This window comes from Haliaeetus albicilla, chromosome 9 (assembly GCF_947461875.1).
Source record: "Haliaeetus albicilla chromosome 9, bHalAlb1.1, whole genome shotgun sequence".
Classification (NCBI taxonomy): Eukaryota; Metazoa; Chordata; class Aves; order Accipitriformes; family Accipitridae; genus Haliaeetus; species Haliaeetus albicilla.
The window spans coordinates 3,671,272-3,694,511 of NC_091491.1; the positions used below are offsets into that span (position 1 = coordinate 3,671,272).

The 23,240-nt window shown below is 38.0% G+C and overlaps 1 protein-coding gene across 2 annotated transcripts in view; it reads right to left on the bottom strand.

The window, feature by feature from the left end:
• Positions 1-98: 98 nt before the first annotated feature.
• The window catches only part of MED13 (mediator complex subunit 13), a 59,885-nt gene continuing 36,743 nt past the window's right edge, over positions 99-23,240 (bottom strand). For both annotated transcript variants that reach the window (XM_069790982.1, XM_069790983.1), the window contains 21 exons: positions 20,963-21,179; positions 19,942-20,026; positions 19,449-19,570; positions 18,182-18,272; positions 17,796-18,010; positions 17,128-17,324; positions 14,972-15,888; positions 13,382-13,549; positions 12,048-12,271; positions 11,284-11,473; positions 10,297-10,762; positions 9,421-9,640; positions 8,582-8,773; positions 8,208-8,431; positions 7,607-7,749; positions 7,220-7,378; positions 6,948-7,133; positions 6,604-6,752; positions 6,186-6,359; positions 4,884-4,984; positions 99-4,164 (listed from right to left, as the gene is read on the bottom strand). In XM_069790982.1, coding sequence (XP_069647083.1) covers positions 4,032-4,164; positions 4,884-4,984; positions 6,186-6,359; positions 6,604-6,752; positions 6,948-7,133; positions 7,220-7,378; positions 7,607-7,749; positions 8,208-8,431; positions 8,582-8,773; positions 9,421-9,640; positions 10,297-10,762; positions 11,284-11,473; positions 12,048-12,271; positions 13,382-13,549; positions 14,972-15,888; positions 17,128-17,324; positions 17,796-18,010; positions 18,182-18,272; positions 19,449-19,570; positions 19,942-20,026; positions 20,963-21,179 — 4,573 coding nt within the window. In that variant the 3' untranslated portion in view covers positions 99-4,031. The remainder of the gene's footprint in view (positions 4,165-4,883; positions 4,985-6,185; positions 6,360-6,603; positions 6,753-6,947; positions 7,134-7,219; positions 7,379-7,606; positions 7,750-8,207; positions 8,432-8,581; positions 8,774-9,420; positions 9,641-10,296; positions 10,763-11,283; positions 11,474-12,047; positions 12,272-13,381; positions 13,550-14,971; positions 15,889-17,127; positions 17,325-17,795; positions 18,011-18,181; positions 18,273-19,448; positions 19,571-19,941; positions 20,027-20,962; positions 21,180-23,240) is intronic.

Here is a 23,240-nt window from a genome sequence, read left to right on the forward strand (position 1 = left end):
AGGTCATCCGCGCGCGGCGCGGCGCGGCCGGCGGGAAAGGCTGAGGGGAGCCGGCAGGCCGCGGCCCCGCCCCCGCCGCAAATAAGGAGACACCACAATCAAGGCTTCATGAATAATTTATTCCATTTGAAATTTTTTTAAAAAGTATAAACCTTTTTCATTTCCTCAATCACAATTTGTACAACTCAGTGTTTATGGCATTCGGCAGCAATAGTGTTTGTTCCTTAATCGCTTTTTTTTTTTTTCCTTTTTTTTTTTTTTGTCATGATAAATACGACGACTTGGCCCATGGCGTGTGGCGGCTGTGTGAGAAGGTCGAACAGCTCCCTCGGAGTGAGCCAGCCGTGCCGGGAGGGGCGGGGAAGGTGACATGTCCAGCAACGAGGCCGCAGGCTGCGTGTGTGTCGTCCCGACCCAAGCGCTCGGCCAGGTCCTCACGTCCAGTTGACTCGGAAAAACCTAAAGCTAGATTAGTAACGTCCTGAAAAAGTGACCCTGAGGATTGTGGTAGGTCCCAAATCCAGTTTTACTGTAAATTAAGCTTTACTCCACTGAAAATAAAAAAGTACACCCACAAACAGTAATTAAAAAAAAATAAAAAATAAAAAAAACAACAACCAAGAACCTTTTAAGTATGAAGCATAGTCCTGGGTCCTTTACTAAAAACAAAACCAAAACCTTCCCAGCTGGAGGTTGTCGAGATAGTAATGTCATACAATGTCACCTAGTTAACGAATTCTCAAAAGAAACCCAGATCAGAACATTGTTTATGCAGCATTACTATCAAAACAGAGTGATATGCTGTGCCATACTGTTGTGCAGCAAATTATATGGTGCAATAGCATTTTTTAAAACATTTTACTCCTATTTTTGAAAGCTTTAAAATAATGCAACATAATATTTTGATATTACAGTATTAACAAATAGTGCTTGATTAAAGACATCTGCAAGTCTTCATAGCAACACATGAAGTTAAAATTACCATCAGAGGTAAATATAGAAATACAATAATCTGCGCCATAACTGACAGCTAAGTAAGAACATAGCTGAGGATTTAAATATAAATTCATTTAATTATTTCAGGAAACGCTAGAAAGATCTAAGTGTTACAGCTACTTGAAAGTGTAAGGGTTGTTTGCAAGTACAACTGGTGGCCTGCTGGTCTAGCAACAGGGTTTTCAGAAATCTGATTCCAACAGTAGCGAGTCAAAGGTGACTAAATGGCTTAAATACAGCAGTGGCTATGTTAAAATACGTATTTTTAATCGGAATGCAAGGATCTCAGATTCTTTTTTCATTGGATACTCAAGAGGAGGTAAACCTCCACAGCTACTAAACAGAGCACTGCCAGGAAGAGTATTTTCTTGCAAGACCATTTTGAAAACCTATAGCTGAAATTTTCAAATATTTAAGCTTGTACTTGCTAAAGAACCCAAGGTACTGGATTGTGACAATTTCATTTATAAACCACCTATTATGTGCACTTAAAATAGTTAAATGAAAGTAGCTAACAAGAAAGTATGCCCAATGTAGTAGTTGGCTCCATGGTGCTGGCAAGTTTGATATGTACGTTGCCAGCTGTGACTATCGCTCCAGAAATGGCCTTCCTAATCTTTTCTAGTGGTTACAGTATTATAATTTACTTTAACTGCATTTGGGGAGGGAGCAGGGAAGTGGCAGCTTTCACAGTTGGAGAGTTTCACAGGGAAGGCTGTGGTCCAGGTACACCAACATTCAGGCAGCCGATTCACTTACCTTTATGGATACAAGTTAGATTTAACACAAAGAAAGCCACACCAAAACCCAGCCCCTGGAACTTGGCTAGCTAAGCCAGGGTTAAAAATAACCACTTAGCAAAAAAGCTTAAAAAAAAAAAAAAACAAAAAACAAAAAAGATAGGACATATGCTTTGAAAATTCCAGTTTTAGGAGCACTTTTCCACCTCAAAAAAATCTCAGCCAAATGAGAAAAAACCTTCTGTAAGACAATAGTGTGCTGTTTAATCTGCAGTGCATTACCGTTATCAAGACAAAGTAATGGGCAGACCCAGTTTTTAACTCTATTTATCAAAATATGCTAACTTCTGATTGCACTTATGTTATTTTGAAGAAATGACTGAAAATTTTCATCACCAATTGTACAGCTTCTTTATACAAAACCAAAAAAGTTGCTAATATTGTATATACATGATTCAAGGAGACTGTCTATATGAAATATTATCTCAGGCGGGTATTTTGCATTTACAAGACATGATTTTCATTAACACAGTAAGTTTTGTAAATGCAAGCTAATTCTTCCTTGTAGAGGATTAAGAGCGGGTGCACAAATGGATCTTAAAACTTGCTCCTTTAAAGGTTTAAAACAGTGAGACGGACAGTATTAAGACCCAGGACATGGGTTATCACAACAGGCTCACGTGAGCACTGCAGGAGTTAAGTTTTTAATCTGGCAGTCAGATGAGGAACCCAGAAAAAAGCATATGCAGTTGCTCTTCAGCACCCCTAGGGGCTATTTTAGAGCATCATCAGACATTTGGCATGTGCTAGGATAAAGGAAGGAAACTACTAAGAAAAAATGGTGACTGTAGATAGAGGGAGACGATTACGAAAGCCTTGTGATTTGTCAGTCCCTTCCTTAGGGAGGGCTAAGCCTCCTTGGCACATGCCCCAGCCAGAGCCTGAAAAAGGGATATGGGGAAGGCCATACACTGATACTTGGGACCTTCACCACAGTGCCAAAAATACATGAAAAAGGAAAATGTTCAGGGTTTCGTGCTGTTTTTTTACTAGTGGAATAAAATCTGAATACCAGAATTCACTGAGAATCTATATACACCACATTTTAGTTAAACACACACCAATCTTAAAGTCAAGATTGACTATTTTTGCATTTGTAAAATGGCTAGAGCTGGGCTAAATTTCAGCCTTACAAGAGACTTTGGATAAGATCAGAGTTTTCTGTGTGTTCCGCCTCAGATTCATGTTTTATCGCAAATGTGGAAGAAAATAATGCAGTCACCACAGTGCCAAGAATATCTAGGTAAACAACAATGCACAATAGATATTCTTGTAGTATTAAAACTTGTATACTGGAAATAGATCTGAGAATCTAGCCACAGCCCTGAACCATAACACAAACTTCAGTTGAAGAGTTTATTCATTTTATTCTCACTACAAGTTAAACCACCTACAATTCACTTATATATTGCCATTGTTACTCTGTAAAGGTGTGATATAAAATGCTGTAAGACCCGGTACCTTTTCAATTTATATAAACACAGTGAACTTCATTACTGTACATGTACTCTGCAACTACAGCTTAGCTGTAAATCCCCCACACACAATGGTATGGACATTAACCCCTCTATCCCCATTAAACTGTACATCAAGACAATACAAATTTACTGTCCCCACCCACCCCTTACAAAAAAATAATACTCTAAAAGCAACCTACTGCAACTTTTAATTAAGACGATTACATATATTTTAGACCAATTGCTTTAAAGCAAGAAGGCAGTATAAACCTTCTAGGAAAATTTTTATAAAAGAGGTTAAGAAATATAAGACAATTTATACATTTAAAAACTTACAATAAATAAGAGATGCAGGCATTTTTGAATACTAGATACTATAATCCAATACAAGAACATCTTGATGTTCTGAAGCCATAGGTTGAAACTTATTGTTCCTCATGTTTCTTCTCATCTCCATGCTTTTAATATTCATTAACCATGACCGGGTACTATGGCTCATTACTCTTCACAAATACTGTGGCTGGGGAAAAATGGTTAATTTTGCTACTAAAAATGTTATAATACACTTTCTGATCATCGTTCTAAAGCGTCCCCCATAGTCAATGACTCAAAGACAGTAGGGCGATAGGTGCCCCCCTCACAAGTCAAAACAATATTTGCTGGAAGTAACAAGATTCATACCCCATCACAAACAACTTGCACTGAGAAGAATTATAACTTAGTCCTGCAGTGAAATATCCCTTTTCCTCATTTTTGTCTTGCAAAATTCAGGTGAAGATCACAGCATATTCATGATAAAGTTATACAACTGATTCAGCACCACAAAATGAATTGGGAGACATGACCGTCTGTCCTGGGTTGCAGGATCACAGGTTAGCCAGGAGAGTGCATTGTACTGTTCCAGAACAAACCTGAAAAGCAAACAAGCTTCCATAAAGCCAACAGATTTTCTCACCAGTATTTTACAGTCCTAATTTACTATAATCCAGTTTCTTTGGCATTAAAAACATAAATAGGTTTGCCAACATTCTGAAATAACAGGCCTCCAGAATTATTACTAGCAGTTCAAAGCTAAACTTTTTCAGAGGAAAACTGTCATTTTAATTGTCTATGCTTAAGTAATGTGAAGAGGTTCACGTATTAAAAGAAAAAAAAAATAAAAAACCCAACAACAACAAAAAAACCAAACACACTGCGAAGAAAAAAAAAAATCTGACTTTTTGTCAACAAGTATCCTATGTTTACATGAGTCTAGACTCTTGTACTTCAGCATTTCCACAATATTGCTGTGCAAGATTCTGGCTTAACTGTAACTATCTTCCACTGCTTTATGCACCATCTTCTGTGTTACACCTCAAACTCCCTTCTGGCTTGACGAATTCATTGTCTTTCAAATATTTTCAGTTGTAATCAACACTGATTAGTTAAAGAAGGGCTTAGAGATGTTTGGGTTTAATTCACTGTTGTGTAATAAAGCCATCTTTTAATCACTCAAAGCACAGCAATTTATATTGTCTCTGTGATATACTAAAGATATCAGCAGCGCAAAGAAAAACAAATATGTAGCTTCACTGCAGCAGTATTAAAAATGAAATGCACAATATTTTTGCAAGTGATCAATCATAAATACCTGAGCACATCAGAAGTTTGATTAGAATCAAGTGGATGGGAGTGTTTACTGTGGAGTAGCTCGTCTGATTGCACTGAAGGCACGTGGAGGTGCAAAGAGGCCTAAGAATGGAAGAAAGATGCCAGCAGTTACTGCCTGATTCAACTATTTTCTTTCTTCTGTGTTGTCAGCCTGTACCTTGCAATCACCTTCTATTCTCTGACATACAAGCCAAAACAAATCTTATACCTAGGCCATCAACAAGTTCAGGAATTATCAGAATATAAAGGAAATGCATGCAGATCCCTCCTAAAAGCATAGTGCTAGTAACAATATATTTTAGGAAAATTTTTTTTTCAATCCCTTTGCTACATTAAGTGATTATTAAAAAGGCAACTCAAGTGGCCCAAGATGTCTAGTAATATACAGACTTGGAAGTTCAGTTGCCTTCTGTAAGACTGGTCTATTTATTTTCCATATATAGAGTTGCTTAGGGTAAATAATAAATCCTCTATTCAAAAAAAGTGTCTTATACCAAAGCCACAGCTGAACTTAGGCCAAGAGAAACTGCTAATCCAGACACAAATAAGACCGCAGAAGATATATCTGTATCATTAGAAAATAAAGCATAGTATTAGAGGTGCTAATTTAAGTCAAAAGTGAATAATGTTAATACAGAAAGTTTCTCTGTGTGGTAATGTGTAGCCTTAAATGTGCCAAGTATGTCTTGATTGTGCTGTAAAAAGATAAAGGGATCAGACAATATCCAGACAGATGATATAAAGGCTATCACTTGGCAACAGACAACATGGAAAACCTAGCTTTTATGCTTTGTGCAATACATACAGAGGGTTTTTTTGGTTTTGGTTTTTGTTTGTTTTTTTTTTACCCAGTGTAAATGAGATATTACATTACACTTATGTACTTCCCCCTCTACCACCTGTCCCCACAGGAGTCTAGCATTAACCAGAGATCTGTCTAGAAACTCAACCTATTCTTACAAAAGACCATAGCACAAAGCCAGAAAAAGAAAGGAGTCCAGACTACTGCAAAGAACTTATCAGAAGAGTAGAACCCTTCAGAACATTTGCTACTTCCATTAATAATTTTTCTTCCCTTAAAAAAAAGTGAACTTTAAAAGCCAAAGCTCAAAAATTTAAAACCCTACCTCTCTTGAGGTAAAAGCAGACATATTCTAAGCAACATGCACCAACTTTGTTTTAAACATAATAGTTCTCATAATTCAGATCCCTGCACACTGCACAATTTTCTATGACAGACTGTCCAGGAAGACGGCTGCAGAGCCTGCAGAAGTTACACTACCTTAAGAAACAAGGGACACTGATTTTGTGCTTGAGGACACGCTGACCAAAACCAGTCAGGCAATGGACCTGCTTTGGCAGTTGACACAAAATAACCAAGGGCCAATGGCTGCTGCAGTATATTTGTTACTTCATCGTGAGATTCTGTTGAAAGCAATCTATCTGTACCTTGACCCTGTAAAAAAACAGGCAATGGTTTCATATTAGGAGAGCACAAACTTAATAAAAATTATCTGTAGCTTTCAAAACACAAAGCATTTTGAAACATCCAAGCATGACATGAATCTTGCAAAGACAATCCAATATCTAATCAATTCAAAACATTTCATAGGAACCTTTCATTCCATAAAAGGAAATTAGCAGATGGAGAAAAACCAAACAAAACTCACACACAACTCTGTATTTCCTCTAATACTTACCTTGCCCATATCACCTCCATGGGGGTAGTGGGACCCTGGAGAATGTACAGGGGATCCAGTAGGGGATGCAGGAAGAATATTTATAATATCAGGATCAAGATCATCTCCAGTGTCTAACAAGTCAAAGATTCCCATTCCATCTGCTCCATCTAGAAAACGAACAAGACCAGTGAATTTCTACAGTTTCCCTATGTACAGGATATGACAACGCATTCCGAAATCAAGTGATTTTCCATATAAATCTTGTGGGTCATTAGAATAAACAGTCTTATTCTTATTATAGGGGGAGTGACGAGGCATTTTTTGGTTGGTTTTTAAAACAAGAATAAATCCAATCTACTAACCATTGTTTGTGTTAAAGGCCAGATCCAAGTTTTCAGTGGTGTAAGTTGACGATGCTACTTGCACAGATGCAGATGTGGGAAACACAAGTATATGAGTGCATGATGTGTCCTGTGGGGTATTCAGCTGAGACGTCTGCATATTTAGAGTGGTGCTGCGTCCAAATACAGAGCCAGTCGATACAGAATCTTTAGAAGAGAAATGAAGTATTTCTTTAGTTTTGCTAAACCTGAGCTATTTGCTCCCTTGCCAAAAAAGAGAGTTTCTCAAATACCTGGCATAATAATGAAGGACCCCTGTGGTTCCATTGCCACCAAACAAGCACTGAGAATGCTGGGAGAGTCTGCAGCAGAGATACCACACATTCTGCACATGTCTTTTAGTCTCTTACTAAGGGACTGAAGGTTTCGGCGACTCAGCAAACAACTCCAGTCTGAGGATATAAAGGACATAGGTTTGCCTAGAAGAACAGTGCTTGCTGCAGAATACCTATTTCACATGTAAGTGTGTGGTGCAAACTTCACATGCGTTAAGCTTTGAATACACAAAGCAACTCTAAAATTATTTAGGTTTTCTTCCAGAAACAGGGGCAGACACTTTATATGCTTGAAAAAAGAAAGCTTAAAAATCAAGTTTTAGACTCTAAACATGCTAATATTACCTTTTAATTCCCCATGTCCTATTCTTCCTAAACGGCCTATTACAACTCTCCATGGCAAAGAGCTCATCTGCACAAGTCCCAAGCACCATTCCCAGAGTTTCTGAAGACCAAGTCTGCGGGCAGAGCCCTTTTTCCTGCGAGCTCTAGAATTAAGAAAGAAGGGAAAACAAAACTAGAACTCATCTGCAACAAGTTTTTATTGCCGCATTTGGGACTTCTTATTTGTATTAACCTGAACATCCACAGGACCCAGGAATGTTAGTATTGTACTACATCAGTTGCAACTTTGGTTTGCTTGCATTTTTTTTTAATTAATCACACTCCAACACTGACATCAAAAGCCAGCAAGTATGTGTGGAGAGTACGAACACACATACAAAAACACTCAAGAATTGCATGAAACCAAATAATGTTCTTCTAGAAATTTAACTCAAAACAATATGCATATAATATGGAAAATATCCATTTGCTTTAGCTAGTTTTGCAATATAGTGAGTCTACAAAAGTCAGAGTTATTTTTACAGCATCATAAACAAACATTCTTCAGGGGAATGAAAGAAGATACACATGCTAAAAATTAATTTAACAGTTTCGTTCTTACCTGTTTGGTACATCAATATTAATTATGCAAGTTTCTAACTGTTCTCCATAGAGATCTGTACAGGATGCAAGAAGCCATCTTTGATCATGAGACAAACAGTAGCCTACAAAAAGTACGTTATACTTCTGGCCAGCTTCTCCAAACGTTTCTCCTAGTTCTGTTTGCTTGTCCTTTACAGGAGCCAGTATAAAAGGAGGGGTGTATAGTCGAATACACTCAGGTCTCTATAAAAGATGACAGAACAAACAATAAAGTTTCAGGAAGCAATTATTCCTAAGAAATCTAGTTAGTCAACGTGAAAGACACCAGTGATTTAATAAACACGGACATTCCTCTGATCTGCATATTTACACAATCACGTTAACAATACTCACATCAGGGCTCTTAAGAGCAGTTTCCATGGCTAAACCTGGGCCAAAGCCAGTTAACGTTTTCACATTGGTGGAAGTTGGAAGAGGCCTTCGACACTGAGTAAAAGCTGAAAATGCCAAAGATTTTAAATGCTGAGTGTAAATCTGCCGGTCTTCATGTTTCACAGGTTGTAGAAGGTACTGACATGGAACAATCTAGAACAGATTACAGAGGGGAAAAAAAAAAATTACTGTTTCATCATTAGATTAAATGGCTTTTGAGATAGTATTTGGGCATGCTGCTTTTAGAATTTTACTTTGCAATCAAATTTCTCTGGTTCTTGGACATCTCCTGCCACTTCTTCCAAAGCTATGTGGGACTTCAAGCAATTATTCTCACTGAAATTTTCTTCAAGGGAACAAAAGAATTTGTTTAGAAGAGAATCTTAATGATGCCTCCAAAAAGATGTCCTCTCTTAACTAGTTCTGCAGCTGCTGACAACGTTACAGTTGGATGTCTATCAGGAAGGAGCACTGGCTAAAGCCCAGCAGGGTCAGGCTGGCAGCACAGATTCTGGTGATGGGACAAGCAGCTTTCCTGTACTTCACTCATTACTGGAGCAGGCCACTACATTTCCTCTGAGATAAGACTGATGAGTTTGGAATCTACTACAGGATTTGGCTTTGGTTAACAACACCCAAACTGCTTTAAAAACTATAATTTTAATGATTTAACAGCTGTGGAACTGTAATCAATGTTTATAAAGCAAATTAAACTTTCACCTTGAGGGCGTTATTGCCTCCAAAACACAGCCAAAGGCAAAGATACATTGTTCAGCATGTTTCTATAAATGTTGGCTCACCTGCACAGAAATTATATTCTTGATGTTAGGAGGAAGAACCTGAACCATCTCTAAAAAGCAGCGCAGAAGTCCAAGTGTCCACAAACTAGATGAGCTACTGTTCTCATCCTTCTTTTCATATGTAAAAGGATCAATTATGTAAACTACAATTGCAGGTGGATAGGTGATAGCATGTGAATCTCCATCTGTAGGGACTCCAACTTTATCACGATCCATAGTGCTGGAAATGAAATTTTGAAACCAGTTACAAAAAGATGACTTTTACGATGGTTTATTTTTACTGTAAAACTAAGATCAAATTGTCAAATATTAACCTGAAAGACCTTTGAGTCAACTGTGGTGTAAGAAACAGTCTTTTTATTTCATTTTTGTATGTGAGCTTATCAGCAATTCAGTATCACTTGTTTCTTCTTTATTACAGAAGCTCAACAGCACATGGTTCTATTGCTTCAGCCAGGGAACAAGAATATCTACAAGGTCAGTCTCTCAGTAAGAGCTGTCTTTACTACTATAACTTTGATAGCAGAAGACAGAACTTGAAGATGGTGCCAGTTACCTATTCCACCCTGCCCCTTTATTTTGAAGTGAGTAGTTTGGTGAATTTTCCCGCTTTAGAGAAAGACGTAAAAAGACAACGTTTATTTTTGCACCACAGCAGACATTGAGATGCAATTAGAACTGCAGCTAAGACTGGAACCAAAAAGTTCAGCTCCACCATGAATGAATTCTCATTCTCCCTAAAAAGCAGGCTGGCGACTAGAAGAGAAATACAGGATTTTTACTGAGGGGACGAGAGCGGCGTTAATAAGTTCACATTAGTGGAGCTGAGGGTTGGGGTTTTTTTGCCGAAGAACGTTTGACTCTGCAGTTCATTACCTTTCAGAAACCTCTGGATGGGGCTGTGCAGGTGCTGAAGTAGTATCTCCAGACATCCCTGCTGTTTGCAGTGTTGGCTGTTGCTGCTGTCCTCCTGTTTGTCCATTTTGGACTGTTGCAGCCTGAGTGGGCAGAGAGGCAGAAGTGGTATTGTTCATACTGCTAAAAGGTGGAAATGAAGAAGGCTTGCTTGTTGGTATCCCACTGCCTACATTGGCAGAAGACGATGATGGGGCAGTGGTAGTCAACGTTGAATTAGCTGTAGTTGCTGCAGAAGGCATGGCACTGTTTGATGTCGCTGTCATAGTACTACTGGTGGGAGCTGCAGGAGCAGACGATGGAGTGTTAGGATTTCCAGTGTTAGCCGTCACTGGGGGCAGAGCAGAGGCCGGCTGGCTAGAGGGAGGGACCAGATTTGTTTGGGAAAGTAAAGAATTGTCCAAAGGCTGAGAAGCAAGATAAGGACCTAAAACCAGAAAAAAGCATAGATTTTATATTGCAGCTGTTTTTAAGCATTCTTCACCTATTTAAGTCTATAGTTTTAACAAAACAGAGAGCAAACCTCTAGCATACATTTTACCTCTCAAATAAAAATACCTGTATTAAATTTTCAAATTCCAGTATAAGACTCTTTCAGAAATATCCAGAAATCTATTTTAAGAAGAATTTTTTTTCAGCCATGTTGAATTGCTGGAAATCACTGCTTAAGAATCTAAGTCACCAATACAAAAAGACAACCACAGTCCCTGTCAGGCAGCAACACTGCCATTCCCTAAAGATACTGCTAGATGATAAGAAGTCATTTTAGCACATATCTAAATATATGGGGGTTTGGGATTGTTCCCCCCGCCCCCCCCCAAGCTTAAAACCAGAAAACTACAACAAACAATAAGTCTCAATGAATAAATGCGATGATTTCTTCTCCTCTACTGGAATGGAGCAAGTGGTCATTATATGAAATAAGAAACACTAAAAAGAATTTCATACCTAGCTCGTATCTGCAAACTTGGGCATATAGTTTGAGTTTGGAAAATGCTTCATTGTTGGCATTAGCTGTCTGTGAGAACCATTCTGTGACCAGCTTCTCAGAAAGTTTCTTTGAAGCAGTAGGTCCAACTCTCATGATCCCGTCAGGCAATAACTTACAGATAGGTCTGTGCTGACCAAGCCTGCATGACTGCAAAGAAGGTAGAATAGAAGATGCAAGGTAAGGAATCTGTAAGCCCTAAAAACTGTTAAATATCACGCAAAGGGTCATATATAGAGAGACAGAGAACTCATAGTTTAGTTATGATATTCTAAAGTAATGTTTTAATTCTAGAATACTACACCAGTATGAAACATTGTATAGTGATTTTATGGTTTAGTTTCAGGTTTTCCTAAATGCAAGAAAAACAGGTTGATACATCATCTACTCTAGTCTTAATCACAATCCAAGTAATACATGCATTTAATTAATTAATTAAATGTCGCTAAAACAATTAAAGTGGTAATACAGAGTTTCACCACTGAGTGGCGTTTCTCAGATAAAGATTCTCAAAACAGCTATTACTAAAAGAAATGGTGAGCAGCATGAACAACCCTTATCTTCCAAGTGCCCATTCCTAAAATCCTTTCTAGCAGCTTTCCGAGATAGCATTCTGTGCAAGTGTTTACATCATCCGAGACAAGCTTGATAAGTAGTTATGAGTATGTATTAGAAACAGTCTTTCAAAAACCCATTTCACTGCTAACTGCCATCAATAATGTACCTCATATATTGCAGTCAGATCCCTAAAGAAGCTTTTTGCTCCATTCAGCAGAGCCTCATTCTCAGGGCACACCACAACATAAGCAACATCTCTTTGAGATCCGTAAGGTTCCAACATCAGCCTCTCCCAATAAGGTAATGCAAATGGAGACAGCACCAGAAAATCGTAATCATATCCCAACAAAAATGTTGGGATTGGCAGTGGTTCCGGGGACTCATCAGTTCCTGGAAAAGCAAGACACATTTTCCAATATATTAAGCAGAAAGCTTAAAATTAACACCCTGCTTCTAGGAAACATCTAACAGGAACTAGCACAGATTATAAAACAGAATAGTTCTCATTTTAACAGATACAAATGAAAAACGTGCATGTATGATCCAACCCTCTGCAAAAAGCATCAGCTAATTATTTTTATTTGAAATCTCTCAGAGCCTCAAGAAGTTCCACAGTCGTTTAATATTTCTATCAGTATATAGACAATCAGGAACAGATCTTTACTGTCCAGGAAGCCTTCCCCACAGGGTCTAAGCAATCAGTGATCAGAAAAAAAGAAAAAAAAAAAAAAAAAAAGAAAAAAAAAAGAGGGGTAAGAAATGTAAATAGTCTAAGCAGATACATAAAGAACCACAGAAGGAAAAAACCAAAAACTTAAGAACATGCATTTACATGTACTCTAAATATATAATTACCATGTTCTAAATATAGCTACAAAAGATCTGCTGGTGAAAGTTCACTCTTCTACATAGTGGTAAATCAATCTCATATGCTAATGAAGTCAGTTTAAAGCTTGAGTGCACAAAATTTACCTTGTATCTGCAAATGTGCATCACGTGTTGGCCACTCCAAATATTTATCAGAGACAACACACTGGATAACCTCAGATCTTCAACATAGTTCTGAAACTACTGAGCAATAAAGCACACTTTTTCAAGCATTTCAAAGCTAGTATTTTTAACTACGCTATTTTTAGAGTAATTAAAATGGAGTAATTCTTTTGAGTGAAAAAACCAGAGCAATTACTCTGTTTTTAACATTAAATCCATCTTTTCAATTTCAGTCCCTCAGCTGGAGAAGTGTCAGGTGTATATAAACAGTGCAATTTAAGCTGTTAGTTTTAAATACACATATCTTTAATTCATTTACTGTTTTAAGGAATATAAATATTTTCTGTTTTTCTAAAGAGTAGAATTCTCCCCTGTCTAATAGCTCTTGTTAGTTTAAAGAAAGGTCAAATGCTGTTTAGAATTCCAATAGGCTGAACAGCATCCAGACACTGAGGTTTGGTGGCCGGATCAAGCAGAGATTAACAGACAGGAGTCTACACAGCAGTTTACCGTAAGAGCCTCTGCCAGCCATTTTGTGAAACTGTTGCCACGTGAGGGGGCCTTGCACACCCCAAGACCGGACTGTTCGCTTTTTCTGAATTGCATCCTGAAGAACTGGCTGGAGCGAGAGGAGCATACGAAGGATGTCCTGGGAACACTGCATGCTCACATCCACAACTGAAAGGATGAAAAAAAATTGTCAAGGCCTACTGCAACAACAGGATACAATAAAGTCCTCCACAAACAACACAGAATCCTAAACCACCTTGATTTTAAATAAAGTCACTCTCTTCTGAAATGTAAATGCAGGCCACCCAGAGGCCATGATATAAAAAGTTAAGCACACTGATTTAGAGCTCTCCATCTTTCCCTTCTAGCCACTTGCGAAAAACATAGATGATTTTTTTTTCCTGTAGAGCTTTTTCCCTTGAAAGCCTTACTATCTTATGATTTAAATTAAGGGAAAAAAACCGTAAAATTAGAAAAAAAAACCAAACAAGTTGCACAACCCTTAAAACTACAGGATTTTCCCTCCAAATAAAGGAGGGTTAGGCAGACTGCCACCCAGTGCTCACTTCTATGAAGTCGAGGGAAGCCTCAAACAGTCACAGTGTGTTTCATCAGCTTGCAACCACTATGCCATCTAATGCACAGTGTTTAAGATAAAAAGCTGACACAAAATTTGGTATGGCTATAATTTCATAGCCTTCCATATAAAACTATCTTTACATCTTTTTATCCTAAATATCAAGGTCACAGTAACACCAAGTCTTCTCCTGGGTGCCTGAAAACATTGATTTATCTACAGCCTGGGCTTTTAAACTTAAGCCCCCACCGATACACAGAAACCTAGCTGTGTTTTACTGTTAGTCCTCCTCATTCTCGTTAACAACTATGAATCGCAGCTAACGGCTATCAAAGTTTCATACTTCACTCTTCACCCCGCTCGAGTTGCTGCTTGAAAAGACTATTATTGAGAGGAGAAGTATGCAAATACACACAATAAAGGGTATTCCATGAGACAGTATATCATTAGTCAGGCCCTAGAAAGAAAAATCCAAGAATCTCTGGCAGATCCAACATACAGTGAAGGCTACAATAATGCTTTATTTGCCACACATGCCATTAAACTACCACCCCCCGCTTAAAGAAGGGGGGGAAGCCAACTGAATCATAAATCTTGTTTAATTCTACCACAGTAGCCTTGACAATACAGTCACCATTTGAACCACCTACACTTCCTATGTACACTCATTCCACAGAGCCTCTGTAGATGCAGTCACCAAAAGCTGCTTTAAAAGAATAAGCCTAGTAAAGTGTTGTGGACAGTTACTGTGGTCTTACATTATACTTCAAATTTATGTTAGGAATTTACAATTGATGGTAGCCAAGGCCTACACTCTACTTGGTGTATGGTACCAGCACAGAATGTAAAAGGAATGGCTATCCTGAACACCGTTAAAATAGAAGTTTATGCAAGCATGCAGGTGGAAGAACAGTCTTAAGCATCCAATAGTCACAAAGGAAAAACACAAAAAAATGAACCTTAAAAAAATTCATAGGTGGACAAGTAGAAAATAAGCCATTTTCAATATTTACCATTTCTTTTTGACCAGTGGTGCAAGCAAGTAGTTTTCACAAGTGCTTCATCGACTTTCCCTCCTGACATATTGTCCATGAACTGCCGTCCATGTTCCAAGGCTAAGTAGCAGTCATTGCAACAATCCCTTTCTTCTACACGTACCAGGTTGCTAACTGCACCAACTTTGGGAATGGAATCTTGATCTGCTGCTCCAAATGGTGAGAACAAGTTGGTGCATTGATCCTGCAGCAACAGTATTAACTCATCAGGCAGCTTCTCAGGTTCTTTCAGTCCTCCACTGCCATGTTCAATAGAAGTAGCTCTGAGAGCTTCAAAGCGTTTTTCTGCTTCTTTGCCGCATTCCGTATTACGTCCTAGAATATCCAATTCATCTTCAAGAAACAGGCCAGAACTGTTGCCAAATTTTCTATTCATAACAGCACTGAAACCACAGGTACACCTATACTGGGCCTCTTGTGTTGGATCAGGAATGTAAACTCCAACATCAGCACCTTTGATGTTCATATTGCAAACACATATGCAGCAGCTGTCAAAGTTACAGTCTTTGAAGAGATTCATAACAGACTCTGAGAGGATGAGATTCACATAAAGACTGTGTGCCTCTGGAATAGAAGGCACAGTTGCAGGTTCAACAGAATTAAGCGGTCTACATGTTGACGGTGTGGAAGCTGGTGAATATAAATCAGAGTTCTCATATTTGACTGAACCCTGTGCACTTGCAGGTCCACCAGCTCCACGAGGTGTTCGAGGAGTCCTTGGTGTTCTAGGAGTTGGGAAACGAGGGGTGGAAGGAGAAGGGAGAATTCCAGCTCCACTGTTACTGGGAGGTGCGCTACTTGGTGGCATCCCAAATGGAGTATGAGTCTGTGGTGTGTATGCAGGGCCATACTCTTGATCCATAGTGCTTCCATCACTAATAGCAGCCACAAGAAGAAGGAAATACTTTAAGTGCACAACATACTGGTTTTGAAGTTTAAGTCTCAAATTTCTAAAGAAGGACCTTCCTAATTAATATTTGCTTTTTTAAACTAGTCTTTCATAATCCACAGCAAGATTTTCATTCCCCAAGGAACTTCAAGAGCATTTGTTCTAAATGACTTTGCAGGACTCCCACTGACAGCACTGTTAAAGAATCTATCCCTGCCTCCTTTCATCTTTTCCTTTGCACAAAGCTTCCAGGAAACAAGTGTGGTCAGAATAAATTATAAATTCTGTGGTTGTACGGAGTCTAAAGGACATCTTTTTTGTTCATGTTTTATTTACACATTGTGTTGACACACACTAAAGAAAATATACCAGGTCTATCAACAGCAGATTCAGCTGGATCCACGAGGAAAGTATCACCTGGAAACGTTTAACATTTTCTTTCCTAAGCAGCTGAGTGTCTCCAAAGACCTATAAGGCTAATGTGACCTGGAAACATATTGCTTATGAATGACCCTAACAGAAGCAAGGTCAGTATTTCCTCCAAGATTTAATATTCATTTAATTTTATCAATAAATACATAGCCTCATTGTTGCCTAATCCATTTATACCAGCTACTAATGCAGAAGAGAACAAGGAATAAATATCTTCTTCAAGAACTGCCAGCAAGACTGTCATTACCAAATGCAGATTACAGAAATGCCTACTGCAATACTACTGTTACCAGGCAATGTCACACTGGGCATAGCTTCCAATCAAAGGAAATGTTTTCCTAGTCCCAATACAGCTGAGATTACTGCTATTTAAGAAAATAATTTAAGAAACAGAAGCACCACCTACTAAGTGCTTACAGTACCTACAACACCACCGCAAAAACAAAGTCCCAAGTTTACATTTATCTTCATTGTTCATTACTTCATTACTTATTAAAACTGGACTTGCACCATTAAGCTTCCCCAAGAAACCCTTAAATGAGACAACGAATAAAATGTATGCACAGTTAAGAAGCTCTTTGAGAAGACAGTCTCTTACAGTAAGGTTTAATCATAAGGATTTTTTTTTAAAGGCTCTTGTCAGTTGTATAAGCACAGTGTGTCTTCACAAATATTTCTCATTACAGATTTACCAAAAAAAAAACCCAAACCCAAAAACCAAGTAGGGGTACTACCTATAGTGTGGATAACTGACCACCTTACAAAGCTTATACATTTGTGGTACAGGTCATACCCGTCTTTGATGAATGGCATGGCAGGTCCCGGAGGAAGTAAATCCAACTTTCCCACAGTCCAACTCTGGCGATAAATGCATTCTTCTGGCAGTTTGATGGGAGGAAGACACTGGCTGGGAAGCGTCTTCAGTGGTGCAAACATGGAACATCCCACTAAAGCTTGACAATTCTCAGGTTTATAAACATAAGAATAATCCTAGAAGTCAGACATGGTAAAGCATCAACATGTAAATTATTATGTAATTACATGTAAAATCACTTCAGCAATTAAAATGCTTCTCAAAAAAACGTGACTAAGTTCAAGCAGTAGTTCTTTAATATTAATTCCCAATATAGCTGCGAAAAGAGAAAGTTAAATTTATATGAACATCATTCGCACCCATAGTTCTCCAAAAAGCAATATGCCAACACAAAACAAACAATGTACTACAATTATTGAAATGCATTCCTTCAGCTTACTAATGACTAATTATGTATTACTCTTTCTTGAAGTTCAAGTGGTAAAATACTATATACTACTTACTAGAATGTGCATTACCTACCCCAGTATAATGCAGGACACAAGTTACAAATTGTACTTGATTTCCCACAGTTCCCATTCAGGATTAAGTAATAAACTGAACAATAATCATTAGAAACATTTATCAGGACTATCAGGACTACCTACCTTTATTTCAGCAGGTTTGGGGCTGCAGAAACCCTCATCTACTTCAATTCTGAACTGAGCTCCCACACTAGAGCTATTCCCTTCAAGTACTGTTCCTCCAAGTGTAGTGTCCATACTGCCATATTCCTTATTATTCATGTTCATTGGAGAAAATCCCATAATATGTTGTTCCAGTGAAGGTGGAGTTGGATACATTTTATGGAGATCTGCAGTGCCTAATTCCAGATTAGAAGTAGGCTTTAGAGCATGAAAACATTTTGAAGTATTTCCTTTGTCTTAAAATTTCAGTAGGGCAAATGAAGCGTATGTTTCCAAATTCCCACAACATATTAGCAATCAAATGTTTAGAGCTAGTATTCTATTTAGAAAAAACAAATAAAGCTTACTTATGCATGACAGTGGATCTAGATTTCCAGCTTTTGCCTCTTTGCAGTTGGATTTGTCATCAGCGCCATTCACTGTTCTTTTGGATCCAGGCTAAGAAAGAAAAGAAGTATTGTAATAAAATCACTTTAGACATGAACACATGTTCATAACCTGCTGACAGGAAATTTCATGTGCAGTGGACATACAAAGCTGAGACTTCATATAGTATTTAGAAAAAAATAAAATAAATCAGAAATCCAATGCTAGTAGTTGAGGTTACACTTCTCCTCCCTTAAAACTTGTAACTTGGAGAATGCTCTCCCATCAAGTCATGATGCTATTAAAATGAAAGACCAGTTATAAAATAACTCTCAGCCTGTTAACAGACATATTAAAAAAAGGCTGCCCACAACCTATCAGAAAAAACATACATACTCCCAAAGCCATACTAACTTTACTGATGTTACCACATGAACAGAAAAGACAGAGAAATACAAATCCTGGAACAAGAGGTACAGGGAAGAAAAGCTGTTGAAATTAAAAGAACAAGAGATATTTTACAATGTTTAGACAGTAGTAAAGTCTATAGAAAATAAGAGTCTTCATGTTTAAGAGCAAATACACTTGCTTTATATAATGATGACCTTTGATGGCTATTAAGATCCTTCAGCCCTTACTCAGCTACAGCTCCCATTAAAGTTGATGGGCATTTTGTCTGGGTAAGGGGATTTAGGATTAAGCATGGAGCAAAGTACAGTTCAAAAAAGACAACCGATTACAAACAGTATTGAAATAGAAACTAGAAAGATAATGGATTCAGAGCTATCAGAGACTGCAAGAGAAACTGTTCCAAGATAATAGCTGTTGCAATGAAGCAGCTTATTTGGCAGAATGTCCGCATGTTTAAATGCCTCTTCTCTTTCAGAAGTTTTTGTTCTGTTTCAGTATTACCTTTATTGACTGGTTAAACAGAACCTAGACTATGGGAAAAGAGCACTAGTACCACTGTCAAACCTGGAAAATTATAACTAAAGATATATTCAAGAAGCTTATACTGTCTGGATAGTAAGGATATAAGATATTTCTGATACAAACAAGCTTTTGGTGATTGTATGAGTCAACCAGAACAGTATGTCTGCTACAGAGGAGCCACAGCACTTGCTTATATGCACGTTTTGCAACTCTCCTACAAATGCCAAAAAAAACCCCAACCCAAAACCATAAAGACATGCTTGCTCCTCGCAGGTTTTTGCCTAGCAGCTGCCATTACTTTTGCACATCACTTACTGTTAGTTCATCTTCATCAGAATTGAAGAGATTGTCAAGGTCAGTATAAGAGACCACTAAGTCTGTTTCATGGAACAGGCTAGTTGATGCAGTGCGAGCATGAGCAGCAATACGTTGGGCTTCTATAAAGAAAAACAAACATTACAAAAACTCTGGCAATATATATTCATTAAAAAAAACAGATGTCTTAAGAACTATTTCCACACCTGGGGGGGGGGCGGGAAGGAAGGGAAAGTATGTTCTCAGTTCCACTCAACTACCTTACACATAAAAGTGAGGTCTGTTTAATTTTATAACATTTGGATTTTATAGCCAACATTTACTTGTAAGGTGCAAAGAAAATGTGTTCCAAGCAGATTCCTAATTCTGAAGGGACAGGGAAATGCAAACCATAAAGTAAAAACTTAGTAGCCTATTAGAATGTATTGACTTATTGAAGAGATCATTAACATAGCACAATTGAAAAGAGGAGAAAAAAAAAGAGTCTCTTTACCTTGCTTGACAGAAGGACTAAATAGAGACATAGCATCCTCTCCTTCATGGGATAAAACTGTAACACTAGATGTCCCATCCTCAGCCTATTAAAAAAAAAAGGTAGAAAGTTTGCTTAAATTAATTGGGGAGGTGGGGGCACTTTATCTCCCTATGGGAATTCTTGTACATATCAGAAGTGTCAGGTTCTCATTAGCCTTCTAGCTCAGCAAGGTGTAGTCTGGGAGTCTGGTTAGTGTACTTGCTCAGTGCGAAGGAAGCTTGGAATACAGACAACATGCTAGCAACACACAGATGATGAGCACAGATAAGAATGTAAATCTTAGCTTTTGTGTTGGGGATAAATTTAAGAAGCAAGCTGTGGATTCTTGCTACAACAGCTTATTGTAAAACACTTGATATCAAATGCTATACATTAACTATACTAGTTATTGAATGAAACTCTCAATGCCAGGAGTGCATACAGACACAACTAAGCCTAATAAGCAAATTTATTTCATATACAAGTTCCCAACACAGTTATATTTTCTCCTTTTTTGGAGGGTGTACTTTTGTTTTAAGTAGCAGCCTCATATAGTTGGTACTGGCTAAAGCACAAGGAAGAAAAAAAAAAAAAAAAAAATCAATTTACTGTCCAGGCAACCAGTCAGAGTTCACCTCACCCATCCCCAAACCTTTCCACACATGAACAAAGCACTTGCCTTGTTCTTCCTCTCTTCCCCAAGCACCTGCTGTCACCCATTTCTACAGAAAGGCTACCGAGCCAAACTGGTTTTTTTTTCTGATCCAGCAGTGTTCTCCCAGTATAAGCCATAAACCCTATGCAATAGCACCATCAGTGTGCCAAAAAAATTTTAAGTGTAGTTAGAGGCATGCTGCATAATTTCATTGATCATTTCTGCCAGAATACTTTTTTTTTTAATTACTTCTAAATACACAGAGAAGGATTTAAATTATATTTGGTGACTACAGCAATTTGTTTTAATCTCATCACTGATTTGTACCCTCACTCCTTTACTCACCTTGTGTTTCTTCCCGGCTTCCCTCTCAATGTTCTGCCTGTCTTTTTTACTATCAGGAAATAAGAATTCCACATCACCATCAACAAAAGCATAAGGATCGATTTCAGGTTCCTGGTCAGCTTCCGTCACTACTGCTGCTAGGTATTGGTTTTTACTCTGATACTGTTGCACCAATTCATCTGAAACCTTTAAAGGTTTCCTACATTGCACCATTAACCTGCACAGAAGAAAAATAAAAAATCATAAAACATTATTTATCATTTATTATGTGGAAATATTTTTGCTATCACACAGCCTTTACAAGAACTACTTCATCTTCCCTTCCCACTTTCTTCCTTTCCACCCCAGCTTCAGAAAACTTTTTGGGAAAAAGATTAAATCATTAGTCATTTAATATAACCTCTTTACACACGTCAGATACAGCGGTGTGATTCATTCTGCCCATCTCTCCTCAAGCACTGTCAATTCAGATAAAGATTAGTAATTTATCCCAGGTCGTAGCTGTCATTTATTATCAAGTATAACTGTATTAAACTATCTATATCCACTAAAAGATACTCACCAGGTTAAAAAACTACTCATTGCCATTCCCAATCCATGATCAAACAAATGATCAGAAAGAAGTCATTAAACCTGAATTTTCCACATTTTAAGAGTCTAATTCCTGAACATTTAATTCATTTAAATGTAGAAAGTATGCCAACCCTCCCAATACCCAGCTGTGCCTAACACAAACAGACCAACACTCTGTTGTACACAAAGCCTGGCTGTCCAAAAAGCCCAAGCGATAACCCCTACTAAAGCACATAAATGCCACTATGTTTAGTAGACATTTGTATCACTTATATAAATACAAATGAAGCTTGCAACACACCAATATCTAATTTACTAATGAGACTAAAATAAACACATTTGCCTTTGTCAGTATTTTTCTTTTCTTAACATTTGGAACCAAAAATGGAGTTGATAAGTACAGAGAAATTAAGTTTTTGTATCAGGTTCGTTAGTTTCACAGATACAACATTGCATCAGCAAAAAGAGATATTGGCAAGTAGAAAACTACCTTATTATTAGCTATACATATGGCCCTCAACAAACCTTATTTTATGTATCCCGGTATACAAAAGGCACCATGTGAGGTGCCTTATTCCTTCAAACACAAGTATTTCAGGACTGTCAGACTAATGTAGGTACACAATTTCTACCTGCTCCGAGACCTGCTTCCTCCCAAACAGCAACGGAGTGACCAGTGAGAAGCATTTACAGAAGTCTTACATGAAATGAAAAAGGGACATTGCAAGGATTAAGATTACAGAGGGATACTTCAAGTCCAAACACAGGTTCCAACATATCTATCTGTTCTTTCCCTTCTCAAGCCTTCATCCAAAAGGAAATGCTATCCCATAAGAAAATCATGTGTCTCACAACTAGTAGGGCTTGGCTTGGCTTTGACAGCCTAGATGCAGACACTAATCTGGGGTTTAGAATAAGATAGGCTTACATTTCTCCTCTGAGAGACCAGAAAGAAAGAAAAGTGTGATAGAGAACAATTCATATAGTTCAGCCTCAAAATTCTGCACACAAAAAAGCATGGTGATTCCTCAGAGTCCTCTGTGCTGCCTTGTACATCCCTGTCAACTACATGGTACGAGAAAGGACAAAGAAACAGTTTTACTTTGTCAAAAGACTTTCTAGAAATAAGCTTTCCAAAGAAACACCTCACAACTAACATCATAGTCAAATCCATGCGTGCTGGTCACCCATGCTCAATAAAATCTTGTTTTAGGCATGACCACCACAGTACAACTGCCCCAGGCAACAGTGCAGTGGGTGCGGCTTTGTGTCAAGCACCATCGTCATTTACATCTGGAGTAGCACTTCATGGAGTTCAGGATTTCCTCTTTTCTAAGTCCTGCAAAAATTACCGTCAGGAAAACAAAACAAAAAAAAAAGATGGGAATGACTTTCTAGGAACAAGGAATTAAACACCAGGAAAAATACATAGCAAAAGCAAGCAGCAGTTTCCAGTATTTTTGACCACCAAAGAGGAAGAGAAGTTAATAGCCAGATACTGGGGGGGGGGGGAGAATAAAGTTCAATAAGTTGTTAAATCAAGCCAGAAGCCATACAAGGAAAGACCATGTCTTGAACAGAAAAAAGAAAATTTTGAAGTAGAGCATATCTTTCTCGATCTGGCTGGCTGAAATGAATTCAAGTCAAAAAAAGCACTAAAAATCCTATAAATGCACATCTTGAAAGAGTTGAGACATGCACTAGG